Genomic DNA, 21,506 nt, shown 5'->3' with positions numbered 1-21,506 from the left:
GCAGATTTACTGGTGCAGTTGTGCTGAAGAGAAAAGAATGCTTTTCTTCGATCAGATCAAAAGAAATGGGGATGGGTTCCAAAACAGAATACGGAACTGTAATATTTGTGACTCCGACTGCCTTTACTTTATGCTCTGATACTTGTATCTGACTATCTGAAGTAATTTTTAACACTGGCCTAGTGCCTCCAGTGTTCACCAGAAAAGGTACTTTTCTTTCAATTTACTTTGATCTTAACGTAGGGTTCATTTTGATCTACTGGCAGCAGAGGGTTAAAATTTGCTTCTGTGTTATTTGCTTGACCTAGTCAGTATGGAGCTTCTTGACTCCCTCCAAGCTGAGGCAGTGGTCTTGGAAAAACTGCATTATTTTAATTTCTGGTTGCCATTCAGTACAAGTATCTTGGACTCTCTGCATTTGCCTGTGTGGGTATTCCCCAACTCCAATGTGCTGCTTCTCCACAACTGAAGCAAAATGTGTTAGATGAAGCCGGAGGGTCACTGCCAGCTCATGGTTGGCAACCAAACTGCACCTTGTTCCCCTCGGCTAGCACTTTTGCTAAATGCTCTAGCAATTTCTCTACCTCTCCCTCTGCTTCTGCCTCTCTGAGTTTTTCAGCTGCCTGATTTGTAAAGTTAACCGCTTATCCTCAGTAACCCTTCTACATTTTTCCTGAAACTATGTACAGTGATTTGGAGCACTTTATTAAGACTCAAAGTCTTAAAGCTTACCAGTGTAAGAGCACTTGCTGTACTTGATTGGTACGTCCCAATCATGCTGTGGGCACATGAACTTGTTGTATAGGGTACGCACCAATCATGGTGTGGGCTCAAGAACTTGTTGTATAGGGTACGTCCCAATCATGGTGTGGGCACATTAACTTGTTGTATAGGGTACATTCCAATCATGGTGTGGGCACATTAACTTGTTGTACAGGGTACGTCCCAATCATGCGATGGGCTCATGAACTTGTTTTAACTTTATCTATAACTTTTAACTTATTTTTTTCTCTTTTGCTTTCTCTCATACATTCATACATTGACAGAATAAAACATCTCTCATACCTTTCAATCATGAGGGTACCGCCCTCGACACAAGTCACTTCCTTGTGTTAATTTTTCCTTTACTGTATGTGCACATACATTTACTATTCTCATTTACTGTGGGGTCCTCCCACTATTACTTTGCATGCCTTAAAAAACAACTCAGTCAAACAAAAACAGTCATGCACTGATTCTACATTTTGCTAATTTTTTTAAAACTGAAAAAACAAGCTAACCCCTTTCTCCTTTAGAAAACATTTTCCCTGCCAAAGCTAGTATGTTGCACATCCTGAATACTTGCACATCTGAGTCTCTGACTATTCCACACAAAGTAGTGTGGATATGCATAATGCAAGTGATACTTTATTCCCTAAAATATTCAGTAAGGGACCACCCAGCCCCCCAAAAAAATGTTTCACTACATGGACTGTAGACTACAGTGAAATGTCAGTACATTCTTTTACTGAGCCAGTATCATGAAGTCAGGTTTGCACATTACTGTTTTGCTGTAATTTTACAAATGTGGAGATGAGTAGAATGCCAGGAAATTACCAAACAGCATGTCACAAGACAACTGTACCTCAAAAAAAAAATGGGCACGCAAAAATAAGTTAACGTAATAATGGCTTGTATACAGAAATAGGGTTTAATCAAAATTTACTAGTAATAAAACACACTGAAATAATCAAGAATTTTCTGAAACTTGCTTGCAAAAATTAAATTGAAAGTGTTTATATAAATATTTCTTTTACTGCTGGCAAAATGATTAAATAAATACATAACTCTTACTGCAGGCAGAGGGGAAGAAATTTAGGCTGGACGTCCCTTCCTTTCAATTCTGAGCTGACTGCTGCAGTGACAGTTTTAACACCTTTGCAGTAGTGTTGGGGAGACTGTCAATTCATGTTGGACTACAAAAGAACACCTACAACAAAGGCCACTAATTTAGCTCAAGGTGACCAACAGTCCCAGTTTTTCCAGGACAGTCCCAGTTTGGAAGTCTCTGCCCCAGCATCCGTTTGGAAGTCTCTGCCCCAGCATCCCAAACATTGTCTTTAGGACACAAAAATGTCCCAGTTTAGACCGCTCAGTCTGAATGGTGACTTGGCTTCACAGGGTGGCCAGCCCCCTACTTTCTCATCCTAAGCAGCTCTGGGGACTTTGCGATTTTTCAGGGATGCCACTGGGTATGGGGTAAGGTCGGATGCCTTCACCGTGGCAGGAGCCTTCCAGGCCCTGCTGCCATCAGTCATTCACTCCCTCAAGGACTTCTATCATTGGGGGGGGGTTCTGCTTGACCCCACTCATCCAAGCAGGAGCTCTCCAGGCCCTATGCCCAACTATCTGGTGCTCCCGTATAGAGTTCTGTCAGGCCCAAACCCTACAGTCCTCCCCTTCGACCTGGCCAAGAGACCTTCCTCAGCCGCGAGCCCACCCCCCCATGTCAGGGGACTCTGCCGCCTGCATGTCTCCTGCAGGCTGCCAAATCATGCCAGATTGCTCACGCCCTTGGACCCTCTCAGGCCAGGGAGCTTCCCTCTGATCATGTCCGTTCCTCTGGAACTCCCCTTGGCCACTGAGGGGCAGATCTCCTCTCATGAAGGCTTCAGAGTCCCCCTGCTTTCCCATCCAGAGCAGCACTGGGGACTTTGAGATTTTTCAAGGATGCTGTCGGTTATGGGGTGAGGTTGGATGGCTTCACCCCAGCAGGAGCTCTCCAAGCCCCTCTGCCATCCATCCGGACACATCCTGAAGGACTTCCATCATAGGGAGCTCTGCCTGACCCCACTCACCCACGCATGAGTTCTCCAGGCCCCCCACTGTCTGTCAGTTGCCACCTTAAGGACTTCCATGATGGGGGGGGCTGTGCCTGATCCCACTCACCCAGGCAGAAGCTCTCCAGGCCACACTGCTGTCCATCATAGTGTTCCGTTAAGGACTTCCATTGTGGGGAGCTCTGCCCGACCCCCTCACCCAGGCAGGAGCTCGCCCAGCCCTGCCACTATCTGCTTCTCTCCCCCTTCCAGACTTCCGAGTGGGGGCATGGTCCTTACCCCCTCACCCAGGCAAGAGCTGTCCTGTACCAGTCACTTTCCACCTCTTTCTCCCTTCCAGACTTCCATCGAGACTGACCCCCTCTGAGGTTCCACTTCTACCCAAGAGAGAGAGTGCTTTTCCAGGGTTACATATTTCCTAACTGCTGCCAAATCATGCAGTGTCATGTGTGGTCTTGGAGCCTCTCAGGGGATTTTCCCAGCCTCATGGAACTCTGCTGGGCAATGAAGCCTCAGACAGTCCCTCATCCAGACTTCCGTGACACCAGTTTTCCACTTTGCCTTGCACCTAGGGCTTTCAAACTTGCAGGGGAGATGGCCCTGTGTCCCCATCTCTGCACTTTTTGTAGCACACCTCAATCTCTCACCCCCACGGTGCCAGGTGTCAACAAATGTGTGTCACTTCAAGCCTCCTGGCATGTGGCCTCTTGCCTCCTGGGTGGTGCTATTCACAGAGTGGGCATCCCCACAGTGCCTGTTGAAGGATGGGAGGTCAACATGCCTGCCCCGGTGCGAGATGACATGGCTGCCCTGTCTCCACTCTCATGGGGACTGGGAGAATGGAATTGCAGACCTGGCTTCCAGGGGTGACCCTCAAGTGTCCCAGTTTAGGTCCGGTAACAAAATGGTCACCTTGATGTAGCCACTTGTGTGACTGCAGCTAGATAACTTCAAAGTATAGTGTAAAAGAAGCTCTGAGCAAAACATAAATGAGGATGATTAGCAAAAGAAAAGTAGCAGCCCTCTTGCAGAAGGAATACAAACTGACAGTGAGTCACACATTTCCCACGATATGTCAATGGCATGGGAATTCACAGTGACGTCCTTATGTCTGGCATGAGTCATAGAAAGAAGACTTGAGATGCTTTATGGTAAACAGAAAGGGTTGAAGCAGAAGATCACATTGCTATATCAAGCCCCATCGGTAGCCATGTTGTGGTAAACATGCTAAAAATACAAATAAAGCACTTAGACTGATTTTGAGGTATTAAAATAGGTCTGGAAACAAAGACAGACTAAAAAAACATATTTTTTTAGTTCTAGGGTGGAGTTTTCCTTTAAATATGCCATCTCCATGATTGCACTGTAGCGAGGAAACTGGAAATCTCCCATTCTGTGATTCTGCATACAGAGCGGAATGGGAGATTTTCCTTTTCCCCACTGTAGCGCGATCTCTGAGTTAGTATATATAAGTATGGGGGGTGTGGGGTGCAGGGGGCCTTGCCCCCTTGCAGAAACGATGTGTTTGAGTATTTTTTTTTATTTCACTTCGGAATTTCGAGTTTCTGAAAACTCGATCATGTGGTCTCCACCATATGAAGTTCGAGTTTTCAGGAATTTGAGATTATGAAGTGAGACCTTTGAGCTACACATCTCTAAATAACATCCTTTTACTAAATGGAGGAGACAGAAATTCATCAGTCAGTATGTTACATGATCTCTGCCTCACCATACTCAGACAGCATTCATAAAATAAATGGGAAAAAAATCAGCAAATTATTACACAAGGGGAATATGCAACTTATCTAATAAATTAAATAAATGGCAGACAAAATGGATCAACTGTTTCTAACATTTGTCAACTTTGGTTGACAATAACTATAGTCTTTCCTTATTAAAGCTCTGTGTCACAGTAGATATTCTCTTTTATAACATTTTGAATCTTACAAAGGTAATTTTAACCAATTATTTTCTTTCACCATTTCTTCAACAAAACAACTAAAAATCACCAGAGAAATGATGCTGCTAAGTTTGAGTATGAGAATTAGAATGTCAGGATAAAAGAAGGCCTTGTTAACTTCACTTATGTTAGCAGACAAAACAGTGATAACTAGGAGTAGAAATTAAGGTATAGACTGGTCTTGGAAGACGTGCTAGTTATCATAAAATAAACAAATTGAAAGGAGCCTTGCTAGATGGGGAAAATAATAAGACACACAAGTCTTGGACTATTAGTTTCACAATAGGGACCAGAGTCATGGGGAAGAAAGAGGAATGTTTTGGTTAGCTGAAAATGGTACAAAAAAAGAGAGTAGTAAACTGCATACAATTTTATTGGCCAAAACTTTTAGAGTTTGAAATACTAAACAGTTCATGAAAAAAGTGAATATGTATACTTAACAAGTATACGATTGTAATATGATGTTAATGATAATTTCAGATACATACTGTTGATAAAGTGTGAGTTCAATTACAATCATTTCTTCAACAGAGCTCACTGAAAATTGAACTGTCATTACTGTTACTAACTCTTCCCTTGAAGTATGATTTTTATGTCAAAAGATTAACTGGTACAATAAGTCACCATTACCCAAGAGTTAGACTTATGCTTCCATTTTTTTGAGGCAAACTGCTAGTAAGGAAATTCTGAAAATCTGGTATGAAACGCATGCAGAAGCTCACACTGCATTTTTAACAACATGGCTAGAACTGAAATAATGTCAAAAGATGCACTCTAGATTCCTCGCCTGCTGCCATTTCCAGAGACTACAACTGAGTGCTGTACATGTCTTTAATCTACAGCAAATCTCTGCCAAAGTTTTATGCACTTTCAGACCCCAAAGATAAGTGGTCACGTGTTGCTGAAATGGGTACTCTAACCAGTGGCAATTCAAACATCATTTAACTAACAGTGTTTAAAACTGACAAAACATTTAGTACAAGGCAAAACCCATTCATTACGAACCACTTGCAATACGGAAAAAAAAGGTTACCTGTTAAAGGCTGTAAAAGTACTTTTGTAACTGGGTCATTGTCATATGTTCCATATTCAAGAACTGTCAACTCAGTTTTACAAGGCTTGAGATTCTCACAACCTACGGAAAAAAAAATCAATAAAATGAGTTAATACCATGGTGCCCAGACCAGGGTTTTGCTATAACATTTTAATATATTTAAATCATCTACAATAGCGTTTTAAATCTGACTGTTTTGGATGCCTGAATCAGCAGGTGTTTTGCTCCATCATTTATTAATCTGAACACCTCAATGCTCACAAAATGTTAAGCTACAGGTATTCAGAAGCCTTTTAGCTATCACAATGGAAATGTCTGCTGTATCACTTCATTATGCATCAACACCATTATAATGTTGAACATTCACAAAGTACATATTGTAATCCATTTATCATGCTTCATGATCACCCTGGGAAAACTTAATTGTAAGTGCAAACATTTACTGCAATTGAAATCACTAATGAACTTTGAGTAGCTGTAACTCTGAGTGCAAAACACGCACGCACACACACACACACACACACACACACACGCACACGCACACGCACACGCACACACACACACACACACACACACACACACACACACACACACACACACACACACACCCTGAGAATGCTGAAGAAGAGTGACTATCGAAACATCAGACATCGCTCTTCTCCTTTAAACTTGTTTTTTTTTTGGTAGGGTGGGGGAAGCCCCCTGCACCTCCCAATGTAGGGAGCAACCCCCCCCCCCCCCCCACATTCCCAAACTTATATATATACCAATTCTGAGAGTGCCTCACCTCACAGAAAAGGGAATACTCTGAGAAATGGCTGTCTTGAACTTAGTATGTCTAATTCTGTTTTATTTTTTCCCCAGCCTTTCAGTCTCTATACATGGGACTTAATAAACAGTGTCTCAACAATTATGTTACCCTGCAGCTATAATCATTTGTTCTTCCTGTTTAGCAATGAATAAACGTGTATGCACAAACAGCCTGATTATAATGGATATTATACAATGACTATGGCAACTGAAAATAATTGTGGATTCTAAATGTCATAAAATGGAAGCTTGTACTGCTAAAAGCACAGAATAACAAATGTACTACATGAAATCCAGCAGTGTGCGCCATCCTGTTTTTATCTCTAACAATACAGATGGAGGCAATGGGAACAAAGAAAGTACAAAGAAAATGCTTAAAATTCATTCTACAACATTTACCTTGTGACTATTTAGCATCTGGAATGAAATGAGTCTAAATTTAAAAAAGGGGAAAACCAACATAAAAAATCCAAATAAGATGAAAGTGAAGTATGAGAAAAGATACATAACTGAGAATGGGTACATTACTCAAGAACACATAGGTGGAAATAATTTGGCTACTTTATTAGCCAACAAGTAACCTACCTGTGAAAATAAGCTCATTCAAAGGCTCACTGTACTCTGCATCACCAGGCACTTGCTGCTGTGGTTTGCTAAAATAAAAAAGCTTAATACAATCCTCTCACAATAAGTAGTATTTCAGTACATAAACAGCAGGAAAGCATACAGCCACCATCTAAGCTCAATACTTAGGGAAGAAAGTTCTTCAAGAAACCATATGAAAAATGTCACAGCAGTAACTGACAAACTCAACAATAGGCTCCTACAGCAGGTATCACACACTCAAGTTCCAAGAGCCTGGAAAATTTCTTCCAGACAGCTTCAAGGGACAATGTAATCTGGCCAGAACCTACAGAATCCATGTAGTCATACATCAGAGGGGGCAACCCCCAACTCTTTTTCAGTTCTCTCTCATAGGAGAGATTGAACTCTGAAGGGGAGTATGAGCATTCATTCCTAGAATTTCTTCATTCAATAATAGAGAACACAACCTAGAAAAAAAACAGAAGAAGCAACCTCTTGTTAAGGATTATCATTACTAGTGTCCCATGTTCATAACAATTAAGGAGACACCACAGCTAAAGACTGTACAGTACTTTCAAACCCTCACAGCCCAACAGACAGCAAAATGAATACAGAAGATTTTCAGTCATAGGTAAGGGATCAAAACAATATATGTTATATGACTACAAGAAACTTAAAACTGACACCAAGAAATGTAGCAACAAGGAGACCTGAGTCTATTAAAGTGAAACAAAGATTGCTCTAAGGATAAAAAAGAACAAAAAGGCTCTGGAGCTTAAAATAACCCATAGCTGAATCCCACACAGCAATGTGATGTATCAGTGGCAAAAGCCATCAGGATGCAGGAATAGTACTGACAGACCTATACTTGAAAGACACTTGAAAGATGGTGAAGACATTCTCAGTGGAATACTGTGTCCACCCCTGGTGGTTGTGCAATAAAATGGAGACTAATATTAATGCTAGCAAGCAAATTAGGGTAATGAAAACTATGTAAGGAACAGAGGCAAGGAAACACAATGACTGACTCAGAATAGAGAAGCGTAAGCAAGAGTAATGTTAAAGGTTCAATGCTTCATTACAATCAAGTAGAAGGGGGTGCAGATGTAACTAACAGAGGTATGCAGCAGCAGCACGAAGTAGCACCGTTCAAGAGCAGTCTTAAGAAAACACTGGTTAATGGAGACGTCTGCAGTACTGGAAATGGACTAGCACACAGCATGATGGACTGCTGAGCAACAGATGGGTTCAAAGGGTACTGGGACATATGAAGGAAAGGTTGCTACAGGAAAACAGACAGGCAGATGCAGAGTTGTCATGAGTATGAGTGCAACTAACAAAGCATGGAGCATCTTCTACTATATTTTTTGCATATTTATAACAAAACATTTAAGGAAACACCACAAGAAAATGAAACACATAAAACATTCTAAGCAACTCAATGGAGGAAGGCACTGAAGTATACTGAAGGTGCACAAAGGTATGTCAAGGGGAAAAAAAAAGTCCTGTTAAGAGTACACAGCTCATCTGAAAAGTTTATTGCAGAGGTCTCAGACTTCTACTAGCAAGATGTAGCCCACCTGCACACTCACTTTGGCCAGATTCTCTATTTAAAAAAAAATTAAAAAAGTCTAGTTGCTTTGGAATACAGACCACATTGATAACTGCTTGTCTTTGAGGGTCCCATTGCCTTTAGCAGTTCCTCTTTCTTACTGGCTTGACTGTGGAACCAATGAGAGAGAAGCTTTCTCAAACACAAAAGAGACAAATAACAAGTGCTTAGATTCTCAACACTTCTTGCTATTGGTGTGTTTTGGGCACCAAGAAGTAGCAATATGAAAAAAAAAAGGAAGCAGCAGCAGAATGTGACCAGCTGTCCAACGATATCTTGTACTGCTGTTGTTTAGATACCAAACTATTCACCCCTCTATCACTTGATAAATGAAACATACACAACTCCAAGTGTGTGCGCATATGTGTAAATGTGCCTGTTATATGTCCACATGAGTGAGTGAGTGTGTATGTATGTATGTATGTATGTATGTGTGTGTGTGTGTGAATGTAACTGGTTAAGTGCGTATGAGTGTGTGCATATGGGTGTATTTTGGTCACCACCTGCATGGTCCTTGGGTTTGTGGACTCATCATCATCTGGTCCTCAAGCACGCAGGACCCAAGACTTTGGAATTCAGGCCGGCTGAGGGCAATCTGCCAGCAGGATTACCCAAATGTAATGACTGCAACAGTGAAACACGGAGAACATCAGGGATTCGCGGAGCAATTCAGTGATACCTAGCACAGCAGCATTACTAAAGTAATAGCATGCTTCACATGTTAATGACTATATAATAGCAAGAAAATAAATGCCAACATGATAACAGCCATCAAATATGCTAATGATGAAATCACACTTCTTAGCAAAATTAATAAACTTACAAAGTTAACACTAACAGCCACAGTGATCAGCTATACACCAGCATTTTTCAGTGCAGAGGAGTACTGCCCAAGCGAAGATACTAGATGCAGCATCAAAAGTAGCTGGACAGCATGTTAGTAACTGCCTTGGAAGGCAGTGTCTGCAGTGCTGTAAGTCACTGCCCTTCATGTTGCAGAAGGGTCTGCCAGTTGCTGAAATAACATCACCTCCACAACTGGGACACTGCTGACTGCTACAGTGTGGACAGAGTCACCATAAAAGGGGTCAGTACACATGTTGTCCAAACAAGGAATCATGAGGAATGCAAGTACTGCCTCTCCCAGTAGGAACAAAGGTTTGCATAGCATTAAACATCCTTCCTACAGGTACCCTTCAGAATCCAGCAAGGTACATGTTAGGAGTTTTGCGCATGTCAGCCTGAATACTACACCAGTTCCTTGATCTTATGCTGCAGCATGTGGAGGAGCATATTTTGTTTCCACAGGCAGCAGAAGACAGCATCACCACTATTTAAGCATTCTATAACTCAGCCCATTTCCCGGAGGATCTGGGGGTTACTGACTGCACCATATTGCTATCAGTGTCCTATGTGCTGTCAAGGTGTACAGTATAAAAACACAAGGGTCACCATTCCATCAATTACCCTGTGGTGTGCAGTACACAAGGTTTTATATATAATACATATGTACAGCACACAGACAGTTCCCATGATTCCCACAAATGGCAAATGTGCAATTTATTCCACCATTGGTTCATTCAGGGTGATTTCCCAAATGGTGATCTAGATGGTAGGTGCACATATTCCCACTCAGAGTCCCTGAAAGTTTGGTCCCATGAATGCAGACAGCAGACTATTCATAATGATACCAACCTGTTGTGCATTGCATGTAATATTGGATACATCATGGAAATGTGGCTCATGACTCCTCATTCACAGCCCCCAAAACATGAGAGTAAGATGGTACATAACACTACACTGTTGCCGACATGTAACTTCACGGAATTTGTTTTCAGATTGCTGCGGGCCTACTCTTGCTGTTTGGATACATGTGGTGGTGGTCTACTGCAGTACGTTTTTGAGACATTTGCAGTCTATGCCATGCTACATAACATGGTACTTTATTTATTTGACATTTGTTTACCAGGAAAGTCCGACTGGGTCAAACCAAACCAGCTTTCAGTAGAGTCCCAGGGAGAAAAGCTCCAAGTACATACGTTTACCAAGAAACATTACAAAGGGACAAAACAAAATGTATCAAATAATGTACAGCACTAATACCGACAATTAAAAGCATAATAATACATTTTCATGGCACTGGAAACAGAGACATATGGAATTACACAAACATTTTTCTTCACACAGTACAATAATGTACTAATCATGCTCATTGTTATTGAACTTGTTTATGCAGATTTCAAGATGGTCCTGAGAGAAAAAAGAAGAAAAAGGAAAAAAAAAAAGAAAAGCGGATATAATACAGGAGGTAGTGTTGAGGTTAACATGTAGTTGTACAGGAGCAGAGCAAAGTGTTTTTAAGATATTCTTTTAAAGAGGCACTGAAGGGTTTTAGGGCTGGGATAGATCTTGGAGCTAGGGGTAAATACTTCCATAATTTAGAGATAGAGTATGAGTACAGACCGTGTCCAGGACATTTTGAGTATTTCAAAGCAGCCAGCAGGTTTTTATCCTCTGAACAGAGGGATCTATTTGGAGTATAGTGTTTGACAAGATTGGCTAAGGTGGGGCAGGCAGTGGACTTGAAAATTAGGTTGTGAGATGGGCAAATTGGATGGGGAGTTCTAGCCAGTTTAGTTTCTTTAGATTTTTTTACAGTGGTGTGTACGATATTTGGAGTTTGTGGTAAACTTTGCAATTTTATTGTAGCACTGTTTCATTTTGGTTATGCTAGAGTTTTGTAAATTAGTTGGGATGTTCAGGATACCAGACAACAGATTAATGTTTACCCATAACTCTGAATGTAATACTGTTGTGCCCTACAATAGCCTTTTATAAGGTACTGCAGTGGCACAAAAAACACTCACAGCACACAATTGGCTGTATTCTGTGTATCCTCATTGGCTCCCTTTGCCTCAGGAGCAGTTACTTGATTGGCTCATATACCTTGATGCCAACTGGCTGTACTTGCAGTATACAAGCCAATCAAAAATCACAAAGCAGAGACACTTCTGTTCAGTGAGGAACAGCGGAACAATGGGTTAAATCCAACTGAAATGCTGAACATTACACACAATCCGGAGCACTTGTCTGCTCAGGCTTGACAATTTAAAATTCTGAAAGTTAAACTCCTAGAAGACAAAATCTTCAAAGTCCCTCAAAGTTTCAATAAGCCAAATGTCACACACAGTCCAAAAAAAAAACAACCACTGTATGAAACTTTCAACCAGGTTTTCTCAGTGGAATAACTATAGAAAAATAATCCCCAGATTTGAAACAATATGAACCTAGTATTGGTATAAACTGTTATGAATGAATGAATAAATAAATAAATAAAGTAAATAAAGCCGTCTGCTTGAATAAATCTATTAAACTAGTAAATCAAGTAAAAAATCCAATGCAGGATATGTTGAATTCGTTGTTTCTTTATTAATAAGCACAGACGAGTAATCCATAAGACTTAATGGTTAATATATTTAAGAACAATTACTTAAACAGCAGTTGAAATGGGAGTGGTAATGTTTCCACTGTAAATACAAATCAGTTCAGCATTAGCAAAACCAACACCCACTCCCTTCCTGAGAAAAAAAACTCCATAGTATTACAAAACATTTTAACAACAATAATTTCACAGTCTTTAATAATACAAAAACATGATGCCTTAAGTAACTATACCAAATTGGAGAGAATATGAAAACATCAGTCAAGAATAAACACAAGTTAAATGACAATGATTTAATAGTTATAGGCATTTTAGCCAGTTTACAAACAAATTAAAAGTCAGTTAATATAATACAAAGAGGAACTGCAATACAAACTGACAGCATTTTTAGCATTCAGTTTGAGCCCACTTTTAGTACAAGGGTTTACGTAGGAGAAATAATTCTGGAGGGTTTGGGTGTCAGTGGGTGATGTAACAGCCCGTTTACCATCACCAATATGCTTTCTTACCTAGAGGTCTCAACTCTCTGCACAGAGATTTGAGAAGTAAAGGCCAGGAAGGAGAGGTCCCCAGCACTGAAGCTTGAGGAAAACCACTGGTATTTTCTGATGAGGCATCTGCAACTTGCATGGTATGGATTCTGTCTTTCAGCCAGTTTGTTATCCATCTTACCACATAAAGGATGACTTTTAAAGCATTTAGCTTCTGTATAATGCCAGCATGGGGGATGACGCCAAAGGCCTTGGCCAGGTGAAGGTATACTGTATGTACTGCATGGGCACAATCTACATCCTCTGTAACCTTTTTAAAGAAGTTTACAAGATTCAGTAAACTGTTCTCAAAGCCAAATGATACGGGGGTCAAGTCAAATAATATTCTTGATACTGTAACATATAGAAGGTCAGTTATAATACATAGCATGGCTCTGCAGTTTAAGCTTGTTAGACTGATAGGTCTTCTCTATCCCACAAAGCCACCACGAGATGAAAGGGCCAAGATTTTTGCCTGTTCCGTCTCATGGTGGCTTTGTGGGGTAGAGGAACAGCCTGTTTTGTGATTTTCTTAGACTGATAGGTCTGTAATTACCTATGCCTGTCGAAAGGCCACTCCTAAGTTAGGGCATCAACACCGCAGTACTCAACTCATCAGGATTGAAACCAGTAGCTAAAATTTAGATTAAACAGTTTAAAGGACAACTACGGCATAATCTGAAGGTCTATTGCTTTCTAATATGCAACAGACTCCCTCTTATCCAGTCTTGCTTTAACCGGACTCCGCTTTAACCGGCCATAACAACAGACAGAGAAGAACAACACTTCCGCCTCCTCTGTGCACTTCGGAATGTCTCTGTTTATTGTTTTATTCTCAAAATGTTAAAATACGGAAACAAAAATTAACTTGCAAGTTAATTTTTGTTTCAATATTTTAACATGTCAAGAGTAAAATGATAAGCCGAGACGTTCTGAAGTGGCAGGTTGATAAGAATAACTTATTGTAAAGCTTTTTCTGATTAACCGGCCATTCATTTATCCAGCCAAAGGTCCGGTCCCAGCAAGACTGGATAAGAGGGAGTCTACTGTATTTTCTTCCCCATCTGTCCATTAAAATTAATGATTCAGGCAGTCAGATGTATTAATCTTCACATTTTCAGTTATCCCGAATGTGCTGCTAATGGTAGAGCTAGACACATTACTAAAAGCTTGAGTCTTACACTCTTGCAGAGCTCCAACAAGTCACCCATCATTTTTCAAGCACTGTAGCTAGAAAGTTTTTACAGTGGAACTCCCTCTTTACAATTATGCATACCTTCTGTCACAATATGCAAACTTTCCTTCCTTTTGCCCTATCCTCTTCTCCATAAAATACCCTGGTGCAAGAGCAAGAGCATCTTGCTCAGTGATCACTTGCTGAACAAATTTTTTTTCATGAAGGAGCACAAAGCAATTCCTGTCATTCGAACGGATCTTCTAAGATCAAGATTGATATATATATATATTTTTTGCAGTTAGTCTTGCCATTATTACTTTTAAATATCAAGAATTTGTTTGCAGATCTTTTTTTTTTTTTTTTTTTTTTAACAGGTGCTTCAGAGCATACCTCTCAACATCTTAGTGCAAAAGATCTGGACAAAGCCAGACAGAATAATGGGACAAAGGCCCAAAAATAGGAGTAGAGTTTAAATACTGCTCTTATAAATTAAAAAGTTGCTAGAACAACAGGATTTATCTTAGCATGCATTTTTCTGATGGGTATGAAGTCTGAAACACAGCTGTATATCATTATTTAGTGACTTCACTACTCAGATTATGCCAGAAAATCATACATTTTATCAGGAACAGACCAAAAGTATGGGGCAAAAATCTGGACAGTTGAGAGGTATGCTTCAGAGCCTTAGAATTAAATGCATTGAACGTGCAGGAAGACTTGTCCATTCAGCAAGTACTGTATCGACAATCTATTTTTCTACCCCCAGTTCCAGGTGCATAGCCACTGTTTTCTGCAGAAGATCAGCTTTCTCATGAAAAAAAAATACAAACTGAAAAGTGTGACAAAATGTAAGATTGCCTGTTGGCTAAATTATTTCTCACTGGTTCAGTTTTAGATTCAACTAAATTAAATAAAACAAATGCAAATTCTGAACAGTCACAAATATGAAAATGACAGACTCGATTCGGCAAGTGACTGCTATTATTTACTCAGGCTCTTAAGTGCTGGAATACTAGGACTGCAAATAGTGTCTTCTCCCACTGTAAGATAAAACTTGAAAAGAAGAGACTTGGTTTGGAAAGCAATTGTTATCTAAACAGTTTTATAGGCAGGTGCAAACAAACATTTGAATTATATTAACGCTAGTCATAAATTACACATTTGTTTGCAGAGTGTTGCGCTGAGACAGAACTCTGAAGTACACTGCAGCTGCTGAAGCACATGCATTAAACATATCACATAATGATTTACTGAAGTTCATGTGAAGCTTAGGTTGACAACATTCAAAAGTCATGTCTGATATACTTATGTCATGTATGCCCTTCTGCTACAACTGTCTGCTTTGCCAGTGTTCAATTTTGGATGACTGATTCTCCTTTGCACTTTCTTTTTAGTTGTTGTAGTTCCAGTAATGTGCTTATCAGCAGTACAAATGTCTGCCTTGTTTACACTGTTTGTTTGAATATGTAGGTAGTACTGCAAATGATCTTAAGATAGCTTTATTTTTCTTATCTTAGCAGATGGTGATGCATTTCATTAGTGTGAGGAACAGTCAGCCTTTATGGTCTTCTTTTACAGAGAATGTTACACACACACACACACACACACACACACACACACACATACATATATATATATATATATATATATGTATATATATATATATATATATATATATATGTATATATATATATATATATATCTTTATTCCAGTTTGATGACCGGGGAAGTCCACTGGGCTCGGGGAGCCCATTTTCAGTGGTGGCCCGGGGAGAAAAGCTCCAAAATACATAGTTTAGTTACATGAATAATTACAGAGAAACTTTGCATTACAAACAACAGTTAGTATTCAAAAAAAAAAGAAAAAAACAATTACAATTACAGTTTTGTTTAGGCAAGAAAGACAGGCCATATAGCCTGGTGGCTAGATTGTACAGTTTAGCTATTTATATAATCTACATATGTGAGAGAGGTTAGCTAGGTGAGAAGGTTAGCCAGGCGTAAAAGAGGAGGAGAGCTCAAGAGGTATGGGATGAAGAGTACAGCTGCATTTTCTGTTTAAATAAAGGTAGGAATGAAGAAGAGTTTTAAAGTTTTCAAAGTTGTCACAGGTCCTCAGAGAGGAGGGAAGAGCATTCCATTTTTTAGCTAAGGAGAAAGATAGCAGAAGCTGACCAGCTGGGCACTTGGGTATTTGGATGGTGATTAGGTTTTGGTGGGTAGATCTAAGGGTTCTATGGGGGGTACATGTTGTAGGATATTGGATAGTGCAGGGCACTTAGTAGGTTGGAATAGGAATCTGTGGGCGGTGGTGATTTGGGGAAAGTCCAGTTGGTTGGGGAGTTCAAGCCAATTTAATGAGTGAAGGGAGGTACAGTGATGAGAGGAGGATTTGGCTTTGGTAGCAAATCTGGTGATTTTATTATAATAAACTTCCAGTTTGGGGGAAGAGTGTGGAGGATAAATTACTAAGCAGAGGGGCGCCATACAGTAGAGAAGGAAGGAGATGGGTTGTGGCGAGAGTTAGTCTGGTAGCAGGAGAGAGGAAGTAGTTGTTTCTATAAAGTAGCCCAAGTTTTATGTGGGTTTTCTTTATATTTAGCTGGATGTGAGTATTAAATTTTAGGTGTTCATCAATGGTAACACCAAGAAGTTTGGTGGAGGGAATGACTTATTTGAAGTGAGTTTTTATCAATAGGGGAGGATTTTGAAGGACAGAATAGAAGGATTTTAGTTTTGTTGGCATTTAGTGAGAGGTGATTTTGGAGCATCCAGTTTTCATTAGTAGAAAAAGGCTGTTTGTGTTAGTATTTGGAGATCTGCTAGATTAGAGGCGCAGCAGATCAAAGTAGAATCGTCAGCATATTGTACAATATTAGTATTAGGTATGGCTTTGTGAAAGTCGCTAATAAAGATATTGAATAGTACTGGACCAAGTATCGAACCTTGGGGTACTCCAGTGGGGGTAGTAAGGAAGGTGGAGGTGCCCTGACCCCATTTTACAGCCTGGGACCTGTCTGAAAGATAGCTGGAGAACCAGGAAAGTGTTTTGTGGGAGAGACTGAAATTAGACAGATGATTTAGTAGGTGGTTGTGGGAGATGGTATCGAAAGCTTTAGATAAGTCCAGCAGAACTGAGGATACTATTTTACCAGAGTCACAGGCTGAATTGACAGTATGTAAGAAGGAGAGATGGGCGATGTTGGTACTGTGTCCTGGGTGGAAGCTGTGTTGGGTAGGAAAGAGTAACTGGTGTTTGGTAAGGAATGGCAAGAGCTGAAGGTGGATGTATTTTTCAAGAAGTTTGGAGATTGGGGAGAGGATGGCTATGGGGCGGAAATTGGACACGTTGCAGTTTTTGCCACCCTTGTGAAGTGGAAGAATATATACAGCATGCTATAATTTGGGAACATAGGATTCAAGTAGGGATCTACTGAGCAGGATGCTGACAGGAAGAGCAATACCATCAGAGGCTATTTTTAAGAAGGAGGAGGGAATGTTGTCGGAGACATTGGAGCAAGGCTTTAGTTTAGAGAGTAGTTTCTTTATTAGGTAAGTTGAGACGGGTTTGAGTTCGAAAGTAGGGGGGGAGAAGTGGGAGAGGAAGATTGGGTGTGGAGGGGTGGAGGGTTATTGCTGGGAAAGGTCTCGGTAAGCTTAGCAATAGAAGTGGTGAAGAAGCTATTGAATAGTGAGGCAATTTCAAGGTCAGATTTGCTGGTGTCGGGGCAAAGGTTGTTTTTAGTATCTGGCCTAAGGAGGGAATTAATTGTGTTCCAAAACTGTTTGGGGTTTTTTGCATGATTTACTTGGATTTTGATGTAGTAAGATTTTTTTATCTTTGATAGCTTGTTTTTATTGGCTAGGTTTCTCAGCTGTTTATATTTAAGTAAGATTTCTGGCTGTTTATATTGAAGGTATGTTTTCCAGATTTTATTTCTTTGTAGCATAATCTTTTTGGTGTCTTTGGTAAGCCATGGGGCAATCTTAGTTTTTACTCTTTTTGTTCTTATTGGAGCTAGGGAGTTAAGGACATTTAAGAATGCTGTATTGAAAAAGTCACCGTCTGCGTCTAATGGGAGAGTTTTTAAGGGGTTCCAGTTAGTAAACTTAAGGGAATCAGAGAAGGTAGTAGGAAAAAAGTCAGAGAGGTTATGAGTGTGAATGAACTGGTGGGAGTGTGTGGAAGTGAGGGCAGCCTGGTTGGTTACGGCAGGGAGGTGGTCTCCTAATGGGTCAGGAATGACACCATATTTTATGACTTTATTGGGATGAGATACTAGGATCCAGTCTCGTATGGAGCCTGGGGGGTTGGTTCTGTTAGGCCTAGTAATGGAGTTAGTAAGTTGAGTGCAGTTAAATAGATTGACTGACATGGTGGGATTAGTGTTAATGATTTTGTTCCAGTCTATATTTACATCTCCCAATATGTAGGTTTCTAGCTTAACATTTCAGGAGGCCCAGGAGAGGATGTCTTCCAGGCTATTGGCATCGTTTCCCGGAGGAATATATAGGGAAATGAAGCAGATGCTTTTATGGTTGTTTATTTTTAGAAAGCCGGTTACAAGTTCAACATTATTGAAAGAAGGGATGGGATTAGGATATAGAGAAAAGGACAGCTGGTTGGACAAGATTAGTGCTACACCACCACCTTTTCTACTTAGGCGGTTAGATCGAAGTGATTGAAATTTGGCGGGAAGGAATTCAAAGTCACTTATATGAGGTTTTAGCCAGGTTTCAGAGATGGCTACAATGTCAGGTGAGTTGTGATTGAGCCAGGCATGAAGGAGTTGATAGTGAGGAATTTGAGATATTTACTAGTGGATTTATTGTAGGAGCCAGGGTGATTTGTTGGAGAGAAGTTTGGTCCTGGATTTGGGTGAATGTCACCGGCTAAGCAAAGGAAAGAGAGAAAGGGAATACGTTTTTTTTGGTTTGTACTTAGGTAGAAGTGTTTGGTAGAGAATAGGTTTAGGTTTGTAGAATTTAGTAGAGATTGGGAAAAGTTTTACTTTTAAGAGGAGGATAGTGTGGGAGGGGACTAAAGAGGCAGAGATGTTTTGGAAGTGTGTTGTGTGGGGGAGGTGGGGAGGAAGAGGTGAAGGGTCTAGATTGAAATGGGTATAGGAGGTGGCATGATATACAGGAAGTAGAAGGATGAGGATAGACGTGGAAATAAAAGGTTTTTGGAGTAAGACAGAGCATGATAGGTGGAGCCTGTCAGATGTAATACAGAGGAGGGTAATGGGATTTAGGAGGGAGGGGGTGTGGTAGTGAGATTCAGGTGGGCTGGAGGAAGGAGCGGGGAAAAGTGTTTGAGGATTGGTTGGTGGTGAGAGGGAGGGATATTGGGTGGAGAATAAATGTTGGCGTAGTGGGGGCGGGTGAGATTTGGGGGCAGGGTAGGGGAGCGGAGTGAGCCAGCAGGGCGAACGGAGCGGGCAAGAGCAAGAGAACTGAATGCAGGAGAAAAGTATCAGTAACTGCAAGGTCTCAACTGATCCAGAAGGTAAATTAACCAATATGTAAGGGAAAAATTCTTTAATGGAGTTTAAGCTGTGGTTAATTTTCCAAGGAGGGAGTGGAAACTTAGGAGCTATAGACTGGGGAATATGACTTAATAGAAATAAACCAGGGTTTGGTAAACAGGGGAAAAAAGGCTGGAGATAAATGTATTACCTAGTTTTTACATGGGATAATGCCACCACCTAGTGGCAAAATAGATACTGTAAAGCTGAGATAAGCAATCACTCAATTACTTAATGTAATCAAGGGGATGGGAGCACCACAGGAGGGGGAGAGGCGAGCAATCTGCAGTAGGCTGTTAAAAGAAACACACACACGGAAGGGCAGCAGCTAGCACACATGGGTATTAATTACAAAGTCCACAATTACTTATTTGTAGGCTACATACATTCAAACTCTTGTGGGGAAGTCCTTTCAGTAGCAACTCTCTTATGAAGCCTTGCTGGCAGGAAAAGTTCAGGGAGTCTTCTGGGATTGGCAGGAGGTTTCCTTAATACCCTAATTGCAGGGGGGGAGCACCCAGACGGTGTACTGTAAAAAGACAGAGAAAGACAGTGAGTTAGGTGAATGCTGATGATACAGGAATGAGGTGGAGGGATAAGATAGAAAGTAGGAGGGATAGGTGCACATAAAGGTAGATGTGAAAGGGTAGGAAGTTTAAAAAAGTAACTGCAGAAAAGCAGCAGGCAAAGCCCGATGGAACAGTGCAAGGTAGGCAGTATACATTCAATGAAATATTCAGTTACACAAACAACTCGAGCATAGTACAGTACCCTGGACCCTTTAGGAGGGAAGGGCGTTGATTGCATTAAGCAATAAAAAACCACCAGTAGTTAAAATCAGAGCATTAAACTCATAGATACATCCAGATATAGTATTTCAGCAAATATAACCACAATAGTGCAACATATAGGTAGAGTATTAGATATAGTTCTCATATCCCATATAGATATATATGGATTTATCTCAAATTGTCGACTTGCCAAATAATCGAATCCCATTTAATCGACTCAACTTTATCGAATCTTCACTTCCTCTAACTCTAGGAACAGCAGCAATTCACCAGGGTAAACAACTACTCGACCACAAGGAAAAAACGACACACACCAAAACAAGTAACCCTCCAAGTGGGGAGCTTTGCCCCCCCCCCCAAATCCCACATAACTAAATATACCAACTAGTAGATTGCACTAAAGTGGGAAAAGAGCAAGGTTCACCATGGTAGCTGAATGGTTATTTACAAACATCAGCTTGAAAATACCACAGCACATTTTATTTTTGTGGGTACTGATATGGTAATAGGAGACGGCTTGTCAATCACATCAAAATATAAATTTTGTCCCAGAAAGAGAGATTGTGGATCATTAACCTAGGAGCATTATATCAACCAGGACTGAATGAACATTGCTGATACACTGGACATAAGTGGATTATGGCCTAGTGTTATGAAGTAGGTTGATATTTATGCATATGAATACCTAGCGTCTATGTTTTAATAATATTTCTACCAATTTAAATGGTATAATTTTTACCTATATAGTTGATAGTATTATTATCCATTATTTGTCTTTTTTGGGGGTTTCTTTACGATCAGTTTCAATTAATGCTTTCATTTGATGTTAGTGTGCTGCTTATATAAATTCTGTTGACAGTCCTTTTTTTTAAATATTTTGACTGTGTCTTTAAATAAGGACTTTAAATGTTATTTGTAGCCACTTCCTGGGATGACACCAGTGGGCGAAACTGGTTTGCTGAATCCTTGCTTTGGAGCTAGGCTGCTTCAGTTTTTTGGTGAAATAAACCTGCCATCGCAAACTTAAATATTGGAAGTGCTGGATTCATTTTGTTGTTTTGACTTTATATAGGTCCGTGCATCCATGTTACATATATATATATATATATATATATATATATATATATATAGATATATATATAGATATATATATATTAGAGACATACACACATTTTATATATATATATATATATATATA

General features: G+C 40.2%; 1 protein-coding gene across 3 annotated transcripts in view; it reads right to left on the bottom strand.

Moving 5' to 3' along the window:
• Window positions 1-21,506, bottom strand: part of RPUSD1 (RNA pseudouridine synthase domain containing 1) — a 556,524-nt gene that overhangs the window by 193,493 nt on the left and 341,525 nt on the right. For all 3 annotated transcript variants that reach the window (XM_044089724.1, XM_044089725.1, XM_044089723.1), the window contains exon 5: window positions 5,813-5,914. In XM_044089724.1, the coding sequence (XP_043945659.1) occupies window positions 5,813-5,914 (102 nt within the window). The remainder of the gene's footprint in view (window positions 1-5,812; window positions 5,915-21,506) is intronic.

The sequence above is a fragment of the Protopterus annectens genome, chromosome 12.part0 (genome assembly GCF_019279795.1).
Source record: "Protopterus annectens isolate FY-2018-M chromosome 12.part0, PAN1.0, whole genome shotgun sequence".
In the NCBI taxonomy this organism is placed as follows: Eukaryota; Metazoa; Chordata; order Ceratodontiformes; family Protopteridae; genus Protopterus; species Protopterus annectens.
This window is presented reverse-complemented; position numbering and strand designations above follow the sequence as displayed.